Source organism: Grammomys surdaster, unplaced genomic scaffold, assembly GCF_004785775.1.
Source record: "Grammomys surdaster isolate TR1022 unplaced genomic scaffold, NIH_TR_1.0 222, whole genome shotgun sequence".
Lineage (NCBI taxonomy): Eukaryota > Metazoa > Chordata > Mammalia > Rodentia > Muridae > Grammomys > Grammomys surdaster.
The window spans coordinates 2,976,196-2,995,429 of NW_021604667.1; the positions used below are offsets into that span (position 1 = coordinate 2,976,196).

The window sequence follows — 19,234 nt, forward strand, 5'->3', positions numbered from 1 at the left end:
AATGTCTTCTCTGAAAGGTCAAAGTGTCAAGAGCAGGATTTTATGTCTTGGTCTAGATCCCAGAGCTGTCAGTCAAGCAGCCCCTTCGCTGGCATGTGGCTAGTCTGATCAACTCTTGAGACTAACAGGGTCCTTAAAAAACTAGTGTATCTCCAATCATTTCCATGTCTGAGCTGGCAATTTGGGAACCCTGGTCCTGGAGCAAGAAGTCTTCTCCCAGAAAGAGTTACCTTACAGTTTCGATAACTGCTTGTATACCAAAACTGCATATATGAATATGTGTATGTGAATGTGTATATGTATGTATACATATGTATATATATATTCCTCTCCTCTCCTCTCCTCTCCTCTCCTCTCCTCTCCTCTCCTCTCCTCTCCTCTCCTCTTCTCTTTTCTTGCCTTTGTCTTTACCTAAATCCTGAAACTGTTACTGGCAAGGTGCTGAGAACATGAGGATTTTTCTTTCTAGTCTGACCACAGTTATAGAGACACCGATTTCTGGGCAGGGCATGTAGCTTCGTTTTACAGTGTTCTTGTGCTACATAAGTAATAGCATGGCTTAGAACCCATGAACTACATGGGGAGCTGGGTACATGGTGAGCAAAGACATTAAAATCAGAACTTTAGAGTCTTCACCTTGGCTACAGGATGTATTTGAGATCTACTTGAAACATTTGAGTCTCTTTTGGAGGTGAGGGTGGGAAGATATCTATTTCCTTTCCCAAATTCTGATATCTCTAATTTTTTCCTATAAATAGTAAACAATGAGCCCAATTTAATTTTAATCTTTTTATTTAAAAAAATTGGTGGCTGTTTTAAATGTATAAAATTTCCATATCACATTTCCATAGAAATGTAAATAAGCTGTACATGCATCAGTGGTATGGCATATCTTTTGTTGTTTTGGCTTTTTGATACAGGGTCTATCTATGTAGTTCTGACTGTCCTGGAACTTACTATGAAGACCAAGCTGGCCTCAAACACACAGAGATCCACCTGCCTCTGCCTTCCAAGTGCTAGGATTAAACATGTGTACCACCAAATCTGGCTCCATTGTTTATTTTTGAGATATTAATTTAATTTTGTTTCTCCCCATCTCTTACCTCCATCCAAGCTGCCCCATACATCCCTCCCTGTTCTCCTTCAAATTCATGGCTGGCCTGTTTTTTCCATTGTTACTGCATGCGCGCACACACACACACACACACACACAGACACACACACACACACTCAAGTATAATTGGCTATGTTCATACAATGTTACTAGTCTGTATGTTTCTTAGGGCTGACTGGACAAGAGGACAAGCAGTTGTTGTACTTCCCTTCTGGGGAGGGCCACCTTTCTTACTCCTAGCTCTATTCAGTTGTCTGTAGTCATTTGTGTAGGATTAAGACCTCCTGGGCTTTTCCCTGTGAAGTTTGACATGCTTGTTTGTATCCTTCTTGTTCAGCTTATATTTGGGCAGGTGTGTTGGTGAGAATTTGTGGGTACAGTTTCTGATGTTTCTAGGAGACATAGTCCCACAACGAACTCCCTGATCCTCTGACTTACAATGTTTCTGTCCCCTCTTCCGTAATGTTCCCCGAGCCTAGGATGTAGGAGTGTTTTATAGATGGATCCAATGGGACTGGGTTCCACAACACTTCATTTGATTAGTTTTGGTTTTCTGTAGTGATCTCCAACATTTATCTGTGTGTATAAGGACAAATGCTTCTAGATCGTTGTTAGTGATTGTACTAGTTTGATAAATTAGTGGTTGCAGATTCACTTCCAATAACCCTGAGTAATTAGCTAGGTTTCTAGTACTAGGCAAGGGCTTCCTCCCATTGAGTGCATCTTAAGTACAATTTGTTACTGACAAGGTATGCATGCCACTATTTCATCCTCAGGGTTACCATGCCATGTTGGTCATTGATGTGGTTCATAGGCATCAAAGTTGGGTAGAACAGTGGGTTGCCTCCCTATGTTATAAGTTCACATGGCACCTTCTGGTAATGAAAGTTAGTTCTTAAGAAGCCAGTATTTAGGTTAGTTCCAGCTCAGGGGTCTCTGGGCCTGTGTCTGAAGTGCTTGGTGTGTCTTCAGCACTAGATATTTATCTTTGACTTTGTGTGTGGGGCGTGGTAACCAAGAGCAACATCAATAGGCTACATGTTTTGGGAATTTCTTTGATAGCCCTCTTCAACCACTCAAAAGAGTTTCCTATATCTTGTATTGGGGTTTTTGTTTGGTGGTTTTGGCTCTGTGCTGTAAGGTGGTAATTCTTGTTTGTTTGTTTTTTGTTTTTGTATTTTTGTTTTTCGAGACAGGGTTTCTCTGTGTAGTTCTGGGTGTCCTAGAACTCACTCTGTAGACCAGGCTGGCCTCGAACTCAGAAATCCACCTGCCTCTGCCTCCCAAGTGCTGGGATTAAAGGTGTGTGCCACCACTGCCCGGCTGGTGGTAATTCTTTAATGTGCTCAGACATATGCTTGTAGTCATGCTAAGTAGAAGTATAGTTTGTTTACAGGACAAGCTTGATTTATCTTTCTATATATGTTTTCAAGGTTAAATTTGAAGCAAGAGACTAAGATCAAGTACAGCTTTTTTATTTTTAAATATGTATGTTTAACAGATTATGGTTTTCAAAACCTCTAAGAGACCTGCTGAAAACGTCATTTAAAGTGTTTAATGAAAAAGCTTCCTCTGATAGAAATACCAGCTCCTAGAAGTGACCCCAAGGTCTCCAAAGATGATGGGGCACAGACAACTAAGATTGTGGATTGTCATAATGCTAACCGCTGTCAAAGAACTGCCCTATGCCTGGCCTGATGCCAGGGCCCTTCCCAAACTCATTTCAGTTAACTGCCCTCCTCTGTCTCACCAGTGTAGGTCAGTTTTCCTAAGTTCCTTTATCCACAGGAAAGTCTCTCAAATCTTCTTGGTGTGGCAGCCAAAGGCCAATGTTGCCCTGTGTGACAGCTGATGACCTATGACCTCTGCTCTTTGTGACCACCACAGAGTTGGAGGGGACCTAGGGTAATGGTCTAGGTGGCAGATAATTCTTTGTCATTTTAATTGATACAGAGGCCATTTAGATTATACTTCCTGCTCTAATTTGTCTTTCTCAGATCTCTGATAGTTATTGTACTGGCTGGTGTTGTGTGTCAACTTGACACAAGCTGGAGTTATCACAGAGAAAGGAGCCTCCCTTGAGGAAATGCCTCCATGAGATCCATTTGTAAGGCATTTTCTCAATTAGTGATCAAGGGGAGAGGGCACATTGTGGGTGGTACCATCCCTGGGCTGGTAGTCTTGGGTTCTATAAGAAAGCAAGCTGAGCAAGCCAGGGGAAGCAAGCCAGTAAGCAGCACTCCTCCATGGTCTCTGCATCAGCTCCTGCCTCTAAGTTCCTGCCCCATGTGAGTTCCTGTCCTGACTCCCTTCAATAATAAACAGTGATATGGAACTTTAAGCCAAATAAGCCCTTTCCTGCCCAATTTGCTTCTTGGTCATGATATTTTGTGCAAAAGTCAGGAAATACAAAAGTCAGGAATACAAACCCTGACTAAGACAGTTATTGATGGCCAACTGTAACTTTGTCAGTTTAACAGAAGCAAGTAAACCAGCACCACCACCACCCCCCCTCACAAGGGCCACAGCTGCCCAGTCAATCAAATCAGACTCACAGTTTACCTTGCTGTCAGATCTCACACTGAAAGAGATAAAATCACAAAACAGGTTCCAATGTAACTTTTTACTATTCTCTATTTAAAGGAACTTGTTTTGTAATGACTACTGTCAGTAATTGTTCATTGTCTCAAGGTAAATGGTTGTGTAGGAAAAGAACAGAAAAGGTTTGATGTTTATGTAAGTTGTGAGGGTCTAAAGAATCAATATAGAGGTCTGAGGATGTGAAAGCTTAAGTTGTAAGGGTCTAAGAAAGTGATTTAAGGGAGTGTAAATGCAAGTTATAAAGGTATAAGTATCTAAGGAGGTGATTTCTTTTCCTGTCTATGCTGTTGTTACAGTAAGACTTCAAATTTTCAGTCTTAACAAGAATCAACATGAAGTGGAAATTTCTGGTTGTGTCATGTGTTGCAGACTCATGTGATGTTTTGCTGAAGCAAGACCTGTGCATGGACACGTGATGTTTGGAGAGTATAACTATGACCCAAAAGTGACGAGGCACTTGCATAGCTAGTTGTACATCACTTCACTGGTCTTGCATCTTTGCAGATCTTCACTGCCTTGTGAGAGGCACCACAGAGAACTTCTCCTGGCTTTCTGGCCGGTTGTGGTCACTGCTGCTGACTCCTGACAATTCAGTGGAGGCCTAGCTATTTCTACTGGATTGTGCCTCCTCTGCCGATTTGTGTTTGGTGACACTCTTTGAACTGTGATGATAGTATCCTGACACAACTGAGCTGGACTGCTGGTATCCTGACAATAGAGATTGTAATTGCCCAAAAGAACTGCTTTTAAACAGGTCCACATCACTTTCTCCTATTTAGCATCTTTTCCCCCTATCTTTGGACAGAAAGGGGTGATGTCAAAGCATTTGAGAACCCTTATTAAAGTAGGTTTCAAAAAAATCTAAGCCTACACCAATGGGATTCTGATTAGCTATTAATATAGCCCTGATAAAGCACAGGCTACTATTATTATCATAGTCACAAGTGCAAAAATTTAAATTTCCTTTGTTTTCTAAGTATAGATTTAGAGGTGCTTCTCCTTGTGATGAAAACTTCTCTCTTCAATCTAAATATCCAGCCCACTGAACTAAAGAAAGAGTATTTATGCTTTTAACTCAAAACCATAGCTTTTGCTATGACTCAGTCATGAATCTACTCTAGCTGTTTACAGATACTTATTAGCTGCTTTTTTTCCTACAATGAGAATTTCAGTACAGATTGCAAACAATGGTAATGCTAATATATCTAAAACTTTTATCTCTTTTTGTAAACTTAAAAAAATTATGTAAGCTCAAGGAGTCATGAAACAGGCCAAATAGACTTCAGATACATAGTGTCTATAACCAAAACCTTAAGCTTCCCCTTCCCCCCACCTCCCAGCCCAGCTGCCTACCCCTGAGGGTGGGCTTGCCCTTCCTCTGGTCTTGAGACTTCTTTCCTCCCTCCAACTAGGGCCACAGACCTGGAAGTTTGAAGTGTACACTCAAAGATTTTCTCTAAAGATACCTTGCTTTCTATCCCTAGCCTATATCTGTTCTAACAGGTTGTCAGTCAACTACAGACTAGAAACTGCTTCAAAACTGCCTGCAACACTCCAGCCTCAGGTGGTCCTTCAGAATCATCTAGCAAAAGAGATGGGCCTGAATCCTCTCTTCATTTCCATCCTTTGACTTACATTCCAGCCTTGCGGGGCCCTGACAATGATGCTCTAATTTCAGCTGAGAAGCAGTTACAGAAGTGATTATGCTACCCCTTATCATCAACAAGAAGATAGGAATGTCAGCTCCAAAAGAAACTCAGGACAAATGACTATCTGTGGTATCTATTAGCATACCAAGGTTCATATTTCATCCAGGCTTTCTCAGTTTCATAACTACCTGTGGCTGTTCTCAATTCTTCTTAACCTGTTCTTTTCAGTTCACCTCACCCTGTTCCCTACCCTAAACTTCTTCAGCTTGTGGGATTCTCTCATCCAGATTCCCCTTTTCATATAACCCCTGTCATTTTATCCATGCACTCTCTTGGCTTTTTGCTCATTTTCTTTTGTCTTTCTCTCTTAGTCCTCCGCTCTTTTTCCATCCACTCCTCTCTCATGGCCAAGTTCACTCTGCTGGCCATGCTTAGTCTATTACTTTCTCTCTTTGCTCTGTATTCTTCCAGATGTCCTGGCTGTACTCTCCCTCATATCTACAATATAAACCTTCCTCTCAGTCATGCCCTAGAGTAGCCATGTCCTCATTGTATACACTCACCATCCATTTGCATTTACTTTCACTCTTTAAATGTTCAACTCCCCAAAGGACTATATTTTAAACTTTTATTTGTTTATCTTTTTGTTGTCATTGTTATTGTTTTTAATTTAATCCAGCAACATGGCTGCTCTGGCAAAGGATCACTTCCAAAGACCTTCTAGGTCTATATAATACTGATGGAATGTAGACAAACCTTGGATTACATTATGATCTAGCTGAAATACAGACACTTCTTTAGTACACTTAACTCCTAACAATGAAAGTAAGGTTAGTTTGTAAAAGGAAGTACACAAGATTGAAAGTGACATCTAATTGAAGGGTAGAGAGAAAGTGACATCTAATTGAAGGGCAGACAGTGTGATGAATCAGAAAGATTTAAAAGAATGAGAACAGAACAGACAGAGTGAGTCAGTTGAGATCAGTGCAGTGGAGTCGAGTCAGTTCAATGCAGTTCAGAGTGGAGTGCAGTGCCAGGTCAGTTGAGTTCAGTTAGTCAGTTCACTGGAGTTGTAGAAAGTTCACTGGAGTAGAAAGAGTGAACTTATTTAGTAGTAAGTCCTCAAGGTGAGGATTATATCTGACAAAGAAAAGTTACTTTTACAGGTGGGAGTTTTGTTCTGAATGGTTTAGAGATCCCCACCACTGAGGTTTTTTTTGGACAGTTTCATTATACAATCTTTGGCCTAGGCATGTTAGACAGCATGTTAGACTTCCAATGGAAGCAATAAACTTCTTTCCCCATGGGGAAACGTAATTTTCCCCAATAACTGAGGTTTTAAGAAACCTCGTTCTGGTAGCAGGATGGGGGCATCCTACTTTTTTTTCATAAAGTTTGAGAGGATCAGACTGTCTAGCTTCCTAAGGTCATTGATCTCCTCTATTAGTCTTTCTACATACATAGTAAGAAGAGACTTTAAAAGCCTGTACTGCTTTCTGCCATGTTTAGAAACAGGTTTCTGGTTATAGAAGGGTTTTGGTGGGTAGACTTCTATTTATTTCTTCATAGAAGAACTGGAATACTTGGTATGATGTGGCTTTGTGGGTGACAGGAACCCCTTTGAAATATAACACTGTGCCTGATTCTGTGTCTTTATCATTCAAAGTGTACACACACACACACACACACACATACATGTGTGCGTATTTCAGCCTGCCACTCTTATTATGTATCCTTTAAGTTGAGAATAATGAAATAGCCAGAGTTACGGGTCCCCAATTAACAGTTCCATTGTGACAGTTCCCTTTGGAAGGACTACCACTTAGTTTGCTTTCTTCCAAGAGGCCCCCGTCACTCATGTTCAGTTAGGATGGTAGATTTTGGAAGAGGGGATCATAGCCAAAGCTCCAATTAGTCTGTTTTCTTATTCCCAGGATAGTTCACTGCATAATTCAACACAGGGTTTTTGGACCTTAATTATGATGTTGCATGAGTCAAAAAGTATTGACATTGACTTTTTAAATTAGTGACCCTTATCTTTTGGCTCATTCAACTTCAGCCTGGATTTTTTTTAAATTGTGTATTGAGGCTGGGGAAATGGCTCTGTGGTTAAGAGCACTGGTTGCTCTTCTAGAAGACCTGGGCTTAATTCCCAACATCTACTTGGAGGCTTATAACAATAGTAACTCCTATTCCAAGGGGATCCAGTGTCCTTTTCTGGTCTCTAATGGGTATTGAATGCACATGGTGTACAAACATACATGCCAACAAATACCCATATACATAGATTTAAAAAAATCTTAAAATTGTATATAGGTGTTGTGGTGGTTTGAATTAGAATAGCTCCTATAGGTTCATGTATTTGCCAGCCCCAGTTGGTGAGCTGCTTCAGAAGGATTAGGAGATATGGCATTGTTGGAGGAGGTGTGTTATTGAGGGTGAGCTTTGAGTGGCTTTGCAGTTTCAAAAGCCCACATCAGGCTCACTGTCTTGCTATCTGTCTGTTGCTTATGGATCAGGATGTAAAGTCCTTAGCTATTGCTCCAAGTGCCATGTTTATATGCTTCCCATCATGGTAATGGACTAACCCCCAAAACTGTAAGCAAGCTCCAAATTAAATGCCTTCTTTTTCTTAGAGCTGCCTTGGTCATGATGTCTCTTCACAGCAATAACAGTAACTGAGGCAGGTATGTTTTTACACGCATGTATATTTGTGCACAACATGCATTTCCTGGTGTTGGTAGAAGCCAGAAGAGGGCGCCAGATCCCCTGGAATTGGACAGATGTTTGTGAGCCATAATTTGGGTGATGGAAATCAAATCTTGATCGTTTGGAAGAGTAGCCAGCATTCTTAACTGCTGAGGTATCTCACCAGTCCATGGCCCATAGGTAGATTTTGATGAATACAGTAAAGTAGGATCCACGTATCCCCTTGACATGGTCAAGTTATATGAATACAGTGGTTACCACTAGAGGAGGTCCTTGAACCACAAAAAGGGACCAGATTAGGGGCAGTGGACAGAGACTATACATCTATCAAAGAGATGAAACCGCACTAACAGAAACTCTTTTCACCACAAATCCAGTCATCTGGAGCTGCTTCAACTAAATGTATAGCAAAAGTTAAGTGGGGATAAGAGCAAATGGATAAAGGCAAAGGGTTGCAGAGCATTACGATGGAACAAAACCAGGTCACTTAATGAACTGTTGACTCATCAGTGCCTTAAGGCGCCTCCACACATGGGCTGGTCAGCTTTGGGTGTGACCACCAGCACAGAGCTGTAGATATCTGGTTTTGTCAGGTCCTCTGGTTTCGTTGAGTCATCTGCTGCCACAGCCTGGCCTCTCCTGGTGGTCAGCTTGCATGGTATTGATGTGTCAGAAACACGTTCCCAGCCACCAGGAAATGGGTTTCAGTCTGCTAGGATGGATTCAAGAAATTACCTTTGTATCTTTAGTGCAGCACGGATGAATAAAACAACAGAGAGCAGACCTTTCCAGAGGGGCTTCAGGGGCCATACATTCTATTTTCTTACCATACTGCAGCACCTGGTTCAAAGGAGATGGCATCTCCTGCTGAAGCTCACAGGCACTATGATGTATAGTAACCAAGGCTGGGCCAAGGGCCTGTATTTGTTGTTTTAAGATGATACCTTAAGGCTCTCCATATGCCTAAATATGGATAAAACAGTGGGAGGAGGGCATCCATAAAGGATTTAATAAAGGCAGAACTTTATCTGTTTGGCAGGGGTATATATAATTCTTAATGAGGTGAATGGTAACAGTTAATTCCAGTGTAATTGAGTCTTTTGAAACAGTTTTCTTAGTCTTCGTTTCGCTGTCCAATTCGTACATTCCATCTTCCTGGAGCAGCTGTGCCATTTCAGCCATAACTGCTGGTCTGTTATCTGATCCTTTGGTGACAGGAATTCCAACACAAGGGAAGAGCTCCATTAAGAGAAGTTGGACATCCAAACATCTTTTTGTGTGTGTGCAGATAGGGAAAGCTTCCACCCAGCCTGGAAAGATCACACAAAGACTAGCAGATTGCAGCCTTAGACTCAAGGAATTTCAATGAAATCCACAAATATATTTCAAAAGGAGTTATTATCAGTTCCACAGGAAAACCAACTGCCCACACTTTAAAAGATATTCTAAATATCCAGAAATGAGGTCAGCCTGGACAAAAGGAGGGTTTCTGGTAGTTAGATAAAAAGCTTGCATTCCTTAGGAATTTGTGAAACTGGTTCCCATATGCCAAAAGGAATCATTGCCCTCATGTCTGGTAGAAGGGACATAGGATCATCCATGGAGCCTGTTAGCATCAAAGGGTATTTCCATGGGTGACTGCATTAGACATCTTTTTGTCCCTTAACATCTTTTTATACATGCGTGTGTATATATTTTAGGAAGCTTCTATGTAGTGGTCTTCATATGACTTTTTAGAAATGTCTTCTGTGTTAATTATCCCTTCCCCTCTAACCATTTACACTGGTGCATTTTGTTTCCCATTTCATGATAGCTTCTCTTCCCCAACTACAGACTCTTACTGGTTTTCTGACATCTGTGGGTTTTCCAAATGGAGCATACGTATTTCAAGATCCAAAGTTCACATTCATAAATGAGAGAAAGTATGCAACAAGCTACCTTTCTGCATCTGGATTTTCTCACTCAGGATAATTGTTTCCAACTTTATTCATTTGCCTGTGAATTTCAGAATTTCACTGTTCTTTATGGCTGAGTAATATTCCATTGTACCTACATTCATTACCCATTTATAAGTCTGTGCACAGCTAGGCTCACTCCATCCCCTGGCTATTGTAAATAGAACAACAGTGAACATGGATGAGCAAGTATCTCTGCTGTCAGATATTTGCCCCTTGAGTATATGGCAAAGAGTGATATAGCTAGATCATGTGGCAGATCTATTTCTAGCTTTAAAAAAAAAGGCAACACTGGTTTCAGTATTGGCCACACTAGTTTGCACTCCCACGAGCAAGCATTTGTTTTCATGTTTTGTCTGTTTTTGTTTTGTCATTTTGACACAGATCAGTGTATAGCTGTTCCGTAGAGCAAGAATGATGAAAACAATAATATAGTACACTGGATGGATTTTTATTTTTTTAAAGTCACCTTCAGTTTATCAGGAACTGTTTTTGTACCGGTTTTGTAGAAAACCCTCTGTTTAGCCTGTTTCTGTAGCCATGAGAATTATATAGTTTGAAAATACCTTAAAGAGTGTCAGTCACCTTCTGCTCTGCGTAGGAGGGAATGATATGCTTTCTGGGCTGGGGGGTTAGGACACAAAAGAGAAGGAAGTGCCCTTGTGGCCTAGATGGGATGGCTTCTAGTGGTTGTGAAGCACCCACACTGGCAGTCACTTCTAGTGCCCTGGGTGCTTCATACAGTGGGAGAGTAGCAGGGAGAATTTGGGGGCAGAAAGACTTGCTGCCTGCTTCCCGTGAATTCTTTGACTAGCCTCTTAGGAAGTTTCTGTCAGAGCCCAAGGTTAGAGACCAATGTTAGAACCAAATTCCCAGTATTAGCTCTGTTTGGAAAAAAAGTTTTTTTCCCTCTCTAGGGACTTGTCTTCCCCTCCTTCCACATTTGTGGTCTGACAAGTTGAGAGGGGAGGGGTGAGGGCAGCATGACAGTGGGACAGAAAGGAATCTGTGAGTCAGAGCAAACCTACTATGGTACTTGGGAAACACTTGAGATACACAGGGCATACAGATGCTGACTTAGTGATGTCATTTATGGAAAAAGACCTTGTCATCGTGTTTCAAGGACAGTTCTTTGGTAACTTTACTCGTTTCTTACTAATTTGTAAAAACAAATACAGCAAAGCTACAGAGACTTCATTTCTTTATTAAAAATATAGATGCTGAGGACATAAAAGTGTAGGTGGCAGCAAAACTTTATAGATATCTGGCTCCTGTGCAAGGGTGGTTCTCTAGGACTCCTGCATAGTATTCCAGAAAAGAGGCACCTCTGAGCATTTATAGCTTCTGCTGTCTCCTATATTGTTCTCGTCTTCCCTTAAACCAATTCTACAACAATCCAGAAAAAAAATGGTTCAGTATAGTAACCAGGATTATAATTAGAAAACACATCATGTAATATTGGTTGTCCTCTATAATTTATATCAATATAATTTATATTAATATTATCTTGCTGAGAAGAACCTGGTGTCCCACTAATGTAACTCTGTAAGGGGAAGAAAAGCTGGTAGAGGATACAGGGCTGGCCTAGAATGATCGAGAACCAGGCTTCTGGCCCAGCATTGCAAAATAGCTCATGGACAATCATTGCACCTGGGTTCTCTGTCTCTTATCCTGGAGCCCTCTGCAGATACTTATCAGCACTTTTGGGCAGATGGAGCCACATGGTCCCGAGAGTTCTTTTGATGGGTGACCTTATCTGTGTGGCTTCACTTGGCACTTCAAAACAGCAGGAGGACTGGACATTTGACTCTCTGCTTTCCTCATTCCCACCAGTCTCTGTTTAACCAAGTTTACATCAGCTTTCTGAGTGCTCAGCTCTGCCTGTGAACTAACCATGTACTCAAATTGCCCCTATAAGGATAGAATTTATGCTTAGTTTTCAGTATTTCATAGTTTAGGATCATGATTAGCTACACTAATATGAATAATTTGAATAATTTATACTTCATAACCCCAGTGGGATGTCTCCACAAAGACATCTTTCTACCTGAAGGATATCAGTGTTCCAAATTATTTCATATATATATATATGTATATATATGTATATATATATGTATATATATATATGTGTGTGTGTGTATGTGTATATGTGTATATATATGTATATATGTATATATTTGTATATCAATTTATTAATACAACTATTAATGCATACAAAGTGTACATATTTTTATATGTTAAAACATATATTCATAGTTTATCTACAGGATACATGAATATATGATCTATATGTGTCTATTCTGTGTTTTTTTCAGAAGCTGTGCTGTCTTAAAATGAGCCATTTCAAGTTGATTGGATTTTCTTATTCCATTTTATACTCACAAAGAACATAAAGCTCAAAAGTTATTTTAAGGGAGCTGTAGAGAAGAGTTAAAGGCACGTGATGCTCTTGTAGGGGACCAAGTTTTGTCCCTAGTCCATGCATAAGGCAGTTCATGACCACTTGTAATTCAAGCTCCAGGGGATTTGATATTCTCTTCTAGCCTCTGAGGATACCTGCACACATGTTACATGCAGATATAGACACAACTATACACATGAATGAAAAATTGTAAAAACAAAGATTTTAAAAATGTCATTTTGAAACATGATAAAACTTAAAACAACAACAACAACAACATAACTTTACCCATAGGATAAAAGTATACAAGATAAGAAACAAGTTCTAGATGGCTGTCCTGTCAAATTGTCTTCTTCTCCTTACCTGAACTCTGGCTTCACTCACACCTATCCATCTTGCCAGATGTTTTCTGAGGGCAAAAATGCAGATACTCAATATTGGGCATTTCGGAAGAAATAAAATGTTTTACTTATACTTGTTCTAAATGTTTACTCCACCCTTCACTTTCTGTGGCATTCACCTTGAAGATTTTTGAGGCTTAATAAAATTACACTAGGCTTTTAATCCCAGTAGTCAGGAAGCAGAGGCAGGGGGATCTCTGTGAGTTCGAGGTCAGCCTGGTCCTACAGAGTGAGTTCCAGGATGGCCAGGACTATGAAGAGAGACCTGGTCTCAAAAAACAAACAACAAAACTACCCCCCCAATTCTACTGGTAATTTTATCTTATTATCATCCACCATTAACAGACATGAAAACCCAGTCAGGTCCCTAATAAGACATTTGAAAAACACTAATACTTAGACCAGCAAAATCCTCTAAAGAAATGCTCCCAACATCAGGTGAGGTGATGCAGGAGACTTTCTCAAATAATAAAACGACAGTTACAAAACAAATACAAACAGGAAAATCCTGTGTGAGGCATCTTGTCAGAATTGAAGGGTAAGCTCAAAGAAAAGGTTTCCTCTCTTTCTCACCTTCTTCCTCCCCCTCCCTCTCCCCTCTCTGTTTTGAGACAGGGTTTCTCTGTGTAGTCCTGGCTATCTTGGAACTTGCTCTGTACACCAGACTGGCCTCGAACTTGCAGAGATCTTCCTGCCTCTGCCTGCTGTGTGCTAGAGTGTGCCACCATTGGCTAGCTTTGCATCTAACGATTTCAAATATTAACTCAGGAGGATGTTCAGCTTGTTGATGGTCAGGGGAATGCCGCCACGTTACATTTACTGGTTTAGTTTATTTAGCACGTGTTAGTGCATGTGTAGGTATAGGGGTGTGTGTGCCTGAGCTACGGTGCATTTGTGCAGTTCAAAGGGCAAGTGATGGAAGCCTGTTCTCTCCTTCCACAATGTAGGTCCTGGGGATCGAACTCAGGTTCTCAGGCTTGGTGGCAAGTGCCTTTACCCACTAAGCCATCTTCCTAGCCCCAGGAAAAGAAATGTTGACTACAACAAGTAGAAAAGGAGCAGAAAACAACAACAAAACAATAACCACTTCACGATACTGGCTGCCTAGTCTTATATTCTCAGTGTGAGGGAGGTTCAAGCAAGAGGCCTTGTAAGATCCAGGCCAGCTTGCGCTACAGAGAGAGATTCCATAGCAGAGAACTAGAAAGAAAAAAAATCCTCAAGCAAGTGGAACATGCCCTAAATCCCAATACAAATGGTCTGGAGACTGGGCAGGCCTGGGACTCATTCTGTAACTCATCTCCCTGCCTCCACTTCCCAACTGCTAGAACTCCAGGTGCACTAACACAGAGAGCAGCATGCTTTTTAAAAATACTGTTTTCAGATAATGTTTTACTTTGCAGCTCTGAGAATGCCACTCTCCCACAGGCTCACATATTTGAATGCTTATTGTTGAATAAAATCCCCGGTTGGAAGAACTGTTTAGAAAGAATCAGGGGTTGTGATCTTGTTGGAGGAGCGGGTAAGCTTTGCACCTTGAAAACTCATGAGATTCTGAGTCTCTCTTTGCCTCATGGTTGTACCTCAAGATATAAGCTACTGCCCTGTACCTGCCTGCCTGCTGCCATGCTCCCTGCTGTGAGGGCCAGGAACTCTAATCCTCTGAGACTGTAAGCCTCCAAAAATTCCTTTTTAAAAATAAATAAGGTGCCTTGGTCATGGTATCTTATCACAGCAAGAGAAAAGTAACTAAGACAGCAGCCAAGCTTACAAGGGAAGTCACTCCTGTCCCATTTTTCTATGGGAAGGGAAACAAAATAGAGGCCAAAAAAAAAAAAAAAAAAAACCAAACCAGTAACTAAGAGAAAGGTGCCACCAGGCTTTGTGGTGCTTCCTTTTAATACTAGCACTTGGGAGGCAAAGGCAGGTAAAACTCTGTTAGTTCCATGCCACCCAGGGGTATACAGGGAGACCTTGGAGAGACAATGCACTCATAAGTAAAAATAAACTTAAAATCAAACACACGATATACAGATCTATGAAATTTCTATTATTCCAACCACTCAACTTTTCCCATGTTCAGTAGGGCCTGACTTACAGAGAAGACACTGCCCAAAGTTTTCCACTTGGAGTCATTTAAAAACTATATAAAAATGCCTTCATCCCCATTGTCTTAGCCAAGGTTTCCATTGCTGGGATGAAACACCATAGCCAAAAACAACTTGGAGAAGAAAGGGTTTATTTTGCTCACAGTTCCTTATTTTGCTAACAGCTCATCAAAAACACTGAAAGCAGGAACGGAAGCAGGACAGAATCCTGGAGACAGGAGCTGATGCAGAGGCCATTGAGGGATGCTGCTTGCTCTATGGCTTGCTCATTCTATTTTCTTATAGAATACAGGACCACCTGCCCAGGGTGCCCTCACCCACAATGGGCTGTGTCCTCTCATGTCAACCAATAATTATGAGAATACCCTAAAAGTTTTCCTACAGCCTGATCTTTTTTTTAAATGATGCTTAAAAAAATAAAAATAAAAAATTGTTTATTTTTTTATAAACAGTTCCAGAGGGTGTGAGATCCTCTGGGACTAGAGTTACAGACCATTGTGAGCCACTATGTGAGTGCTGGAATTTAAATCTGGCTCCTCTGGAAGATGGATGTTGAGCCATCGGTTCCAGCCCCTGACAACCTGCTCTTACGGAAACTTTCTCTCTCAATTGAGGATCCCTCCTCTCTGATGACTCTAGCTTGTGTTAAGTTGAAATAAAACTATCCAGAACAAACATTTTTGCACAAGTTTCCCACCTACCCCAGCACATTACTCCCCACCATACTACTGCAGGATGCAGGATTCTGGCAGTCTTGATTTTGGAAGTGGCTTTTATTTAGGGTTAAGAGGCCAGCTGAGGAAATAGCCCAGAAGATAAGTAAAGGTAAAGGTAAAGGTAACGATAGGAAGCCCGATGGCCTGCACTTGATCCTGAGACTCAGGAGGAAGGAGAGAACAGACTCACGCAAGCTGTATTCTGACCTCTACATGTGACAGGTGTCACCTCCACCCACAGTAACACATTCTCACTCTCACAAATCAAATACATATATACTGTGCAATTTTCAAGGGGGTAGCAGGAGGAGGAACATCTGGCAGCCACTGTGGACTGCCATGTGCTCCCAGGAAACAGGCTCTGCTTACCTTTCTTCTGCACTGATAAAGTGATTCTGCTGGAAAATTCGCTCCAGCTCCTGCAACTGCCACCGGTTAAACTTGTAGTAGAAGCTACGCTGGCGTACCAGCACTGACACAGGCTGCACAGCAGATATCAGCACTGGAACAGTCTGCACACCAGATATCAGCACCGGAATAGGCTGCACATTCTCTATGACCTCCATGCCCTTGGGGACTGGCTCCTCTGGCTGCTTCTCATTCTCCCGGCTACTGCGACTGGTACCATGGTCCTCTTGGTTCCTGTTATCCATGAGCCGTGCAGCGCCAACAGCAGGCCCACCTTCTCCACTTAATTTTGCTCCTTCCCCTTCCGCTGCTGCTGCTCCTGACCCAGGCTGGCCCTGTTCACTCTCTCCCTCATTTCTACCCTCTCCATCCCGTAAAAGCATCTGTGCCTTCACACCTGGAAGTGGGGAAACCAAAAAAAAAAAAAAAAATCAGGCGTCAGGGCCTAGGCTGGTGCAGAGGTACCGTGAAGTCTCAGCAAAGGCTGCAGCGCACAGCAACTGTCTAGTCGCCTCTGCAGACACATTCCTCCCCCTCGTGGACGTGGCCAACCCACCATTCCCAGAATGCACTCACCATTCAACTTTTCCTTATCCTCGTCAAGTCCCTCATGAAGTACGTAGTTGGTGTTTTGATGCTCCATGTCTTGAATGCGTCCCTGCAGCTTGCCCCAGCAGATTCTGAGTCGGAGCTCCTGAGGTTACGAAAGCCTAAAGGCCAAAAGCCGAAAGCCGAGCTTCTCAACCAGGAAGAGATTCTCTTGTAGCCCTTGGGGGCGGTAGTGCAGGTTACCAAGTATCCAATCATGGGTGCGCTATCCAAACTTCCATTTGATCTCCTGCAGCTATGGGTTGAGCCTGAGGTGCAAAACAGACCAGGTTGGTGCTGCAACGAGCAGGCTATATTTGCAGGGACCACATGGTACTTAGGCTTATACAGATGCACACGTGGCTACCCAAGTTGCAGTTGGATAAATTATCTTCTGGGGTCAACTGTGCCAAATGACTTGTATTAAAAAAGAAAAGCTCTGGAGGCCTTGGAGATGTGTTTTTAGAACATTTCTTGTTTAGTTGGGGGTGTTTTTTTTTCATGACTTTAATCCCAGTATTCAGGGGAAAGAAGGAAGTGGATTTCTGAGTTCCAAGCCAGTCTTGTTTACATAGTGATTTCCAGGACAGCCAGAACCACAGTGAGACCATCTCCTCTCAAAAACAAAGGGTGTCTTTGGTTTAGGCCTAGTAGTTTATACTAGGCGCCTGTTACTTGACAGAGAACAGAAATTAAACTGATAAGATTATCCACGAGGTCTCTTCCTTTGAGTGTTCACAGAAAGCACAGTTAGAGTCTGTCATATTTCCATGTTGTGCCTTTACAGGAGCATGGGTGTGGACTGGGGTTTATTAGTTCTGGACGGACTCGTTAAAATCGTGAAAATTGCCATACCTTGCTGAGGTTCCCTGCATTTCTCTTGAATGGGCCCTCCTAAGCTTTTCTCTGAATGATCAAAGGATCAAGAGCAGGCGTCCAATCTCCATCCAGAAACTATCAGTTAAGCAGCCCCTCTGCTGGCATGTGGTCAAACTGGTCTTCAGGCAGCAAACATTTTCCAACACATTCTGGCCACTCTGAGACTAGAAACAGCCCCTAGGAACTAGGCTCTCTCCAGGCAGTTCTTTTTCTAGGGTGGGAGTTATTCTAGGGTCCTGGTGCCAGAGGAGGGGTTCTTCTCCCACCAAAAGACATACCTCAGAATTCTGGACCCATCTTAAAACCAAACCTACTCATACATGTTTCTGGCCCTTGTTTGTTCCTTGCTGTGTAACCTGAAACTGCTGTTGTCAAGGTGCACAGAACCTGATGATATTTTTTTTTTTCTCTATAGCTCTGGTCAAGATTATAAAGATACCAATTTTTGTTTAGGGGCATACAGCTTATTGCACAGAGTCCTTGCCTAGCGTGTGTAATGCTATCCATGGCCAATCCCCTACACTGTCTTGTCTTGTCTTTTTCTGTTTGGTTTTTCGAGACTGGGTTTCCCTGTGTAGCCCCTGGTTGTCCTGGAACCCACTCTGTAGACCAGGCTGGCCTCGAACTCAGAGAGTCACCTGCTTCTGCCTCCCGAATGTTGGTATTAAACACATGCACCACCACTGCCTGGCAGAGTCTCTGTCTTTAAATGCTTGTAATCTTCGATCTCAGGAGGTGGGGCAGAAAGATCAGAATTTTATCTTCAGATACAGAATTTATTTGAATCTAGCTCGGAATATATACCACACTGATAAAAGTCCACCTCCTTTCTCAAATTTTAATATCTCCATTTTCAAATAAAATAGTGGGCAGTGGACCTTATTTAGTTTTTAAATTTATAGAAATACACTTTTTGTCTTAACATGTGATCTATCCTTGAAAATGTTCCTAGTATATTTGGAAAAAAAAAACCCCGTATTTCCTTGCTTGTGATTACAGTGTACATAGGTGTCACAACTGGCTAGGACTTCTATATGCTTTCTTTTCTTGGCAGCTTGCATAGAACCTTCTGGTACTATGAAAGCCAGTTCTCAGGGCTTTCAGGTCAGATCCAGCTGGATTCCTCCAAGTTCTCTGTGTGAAGTGTGTCATGTCTCCAGCAATACAGACTAACCTTCAGCTCTGGGAGACCATTCAGTGCAATAGCAGTAGGCAGACCATTTTCAGAGTTTTCAAAATCTCTGTGATTGCTCTGGCCAACAACTTGAAGTGGGTTTCTCATGCCTGGTATTGAGGGTTTTGTTATATAGTCTATGCCTCTTGTGGGGAGCATTGTCACCCCAAGTGGGATAATGTAACTTAGAAATACATACAAATATATATATATATATATATATACATACACACACGTATACACACATATGTATATATGTTATTCTAAGCATATATATGTACATGCATGTGTGTCTATACACACAGACTTACATGTAATTTAGGCATATAATTACTTATGATTTTTTTCAGACATCCTTAGTGTTGTTTAATGTTCTCTGTCTTTTTGACTTCCTTCCCAACTTCCCAATTAAAGGCCCCATGTTTTTTTGCATTTCCCCCTTCAAATTACTTATGTACTGCTGTTTGCTCCTGTCAGCTTGCAGCCACACCTACAGTGAACACCACACCTACAGTGAACACCACACCTACA

The 19,234-nt window shown here is 41.7% G+C and overlaps 1 protein-coding gene and 1 pseudogene across 1 annotated transcript; both read right to left on the bottom strand.

Moving 5' to 3' along the window:
- The window catches only part of LOC114625780, a 13,086-nt pseudogene extending 4,842 nt beyond the window's left edge, over window positions 1-8,244 (bottom strand).
- Window positions 8,245-11,140: 2,896 nt separating this feature from the next.
- LOC114625813 (homeobox protein Rhox5-like) lies at window positions 11,141-16,705 on the bottom strand. Its single transcript, XM_028773170.1, has 4 exons — window positions 16,639-16,705; window positions 16,024-16,459; window positions 12,793-12,838; window positions 11,141-11,414 (listed from the first exon to the last, which is right to left on the bottom strand). Exons 1-4 carry the CDS (start codon window positions 16,703-16,705, stop codon window positions 11,364-11,366), a joined length of 600 nt encoding a protein of 199 aa, XP_028629003.1. The 3' UTR covers window positions 11,141-11,363.
- Window positions 16,706-19,234: the final 2,529 nt, after the last annotated feature.

Bases quoted from the DNA above. Each gene is read 5' to 3' on its own strand.
- LOC114625813 (XM_028773170.1), bottom strand. From the start codon at position 16,705: ATGGAGCATCAAAACACCAACTACGTACTTCATGAGGGACTTGACGAG. The intron at 16,460-16,638 runs GTGAGTGCATTC...CCCCACTTCCAG, and splicing joins GGATAAGGAAAAGTTGAATG to GTGTGAAGGCACAGATGCTT. The intron at 12,839-16,023 runs GTAAGCAGAGCC...TTTTGCCCTCAG, and splicing joins TTTATCAGTGCAGAAGAAAG to AAAACATCTGGCAAGATGGA.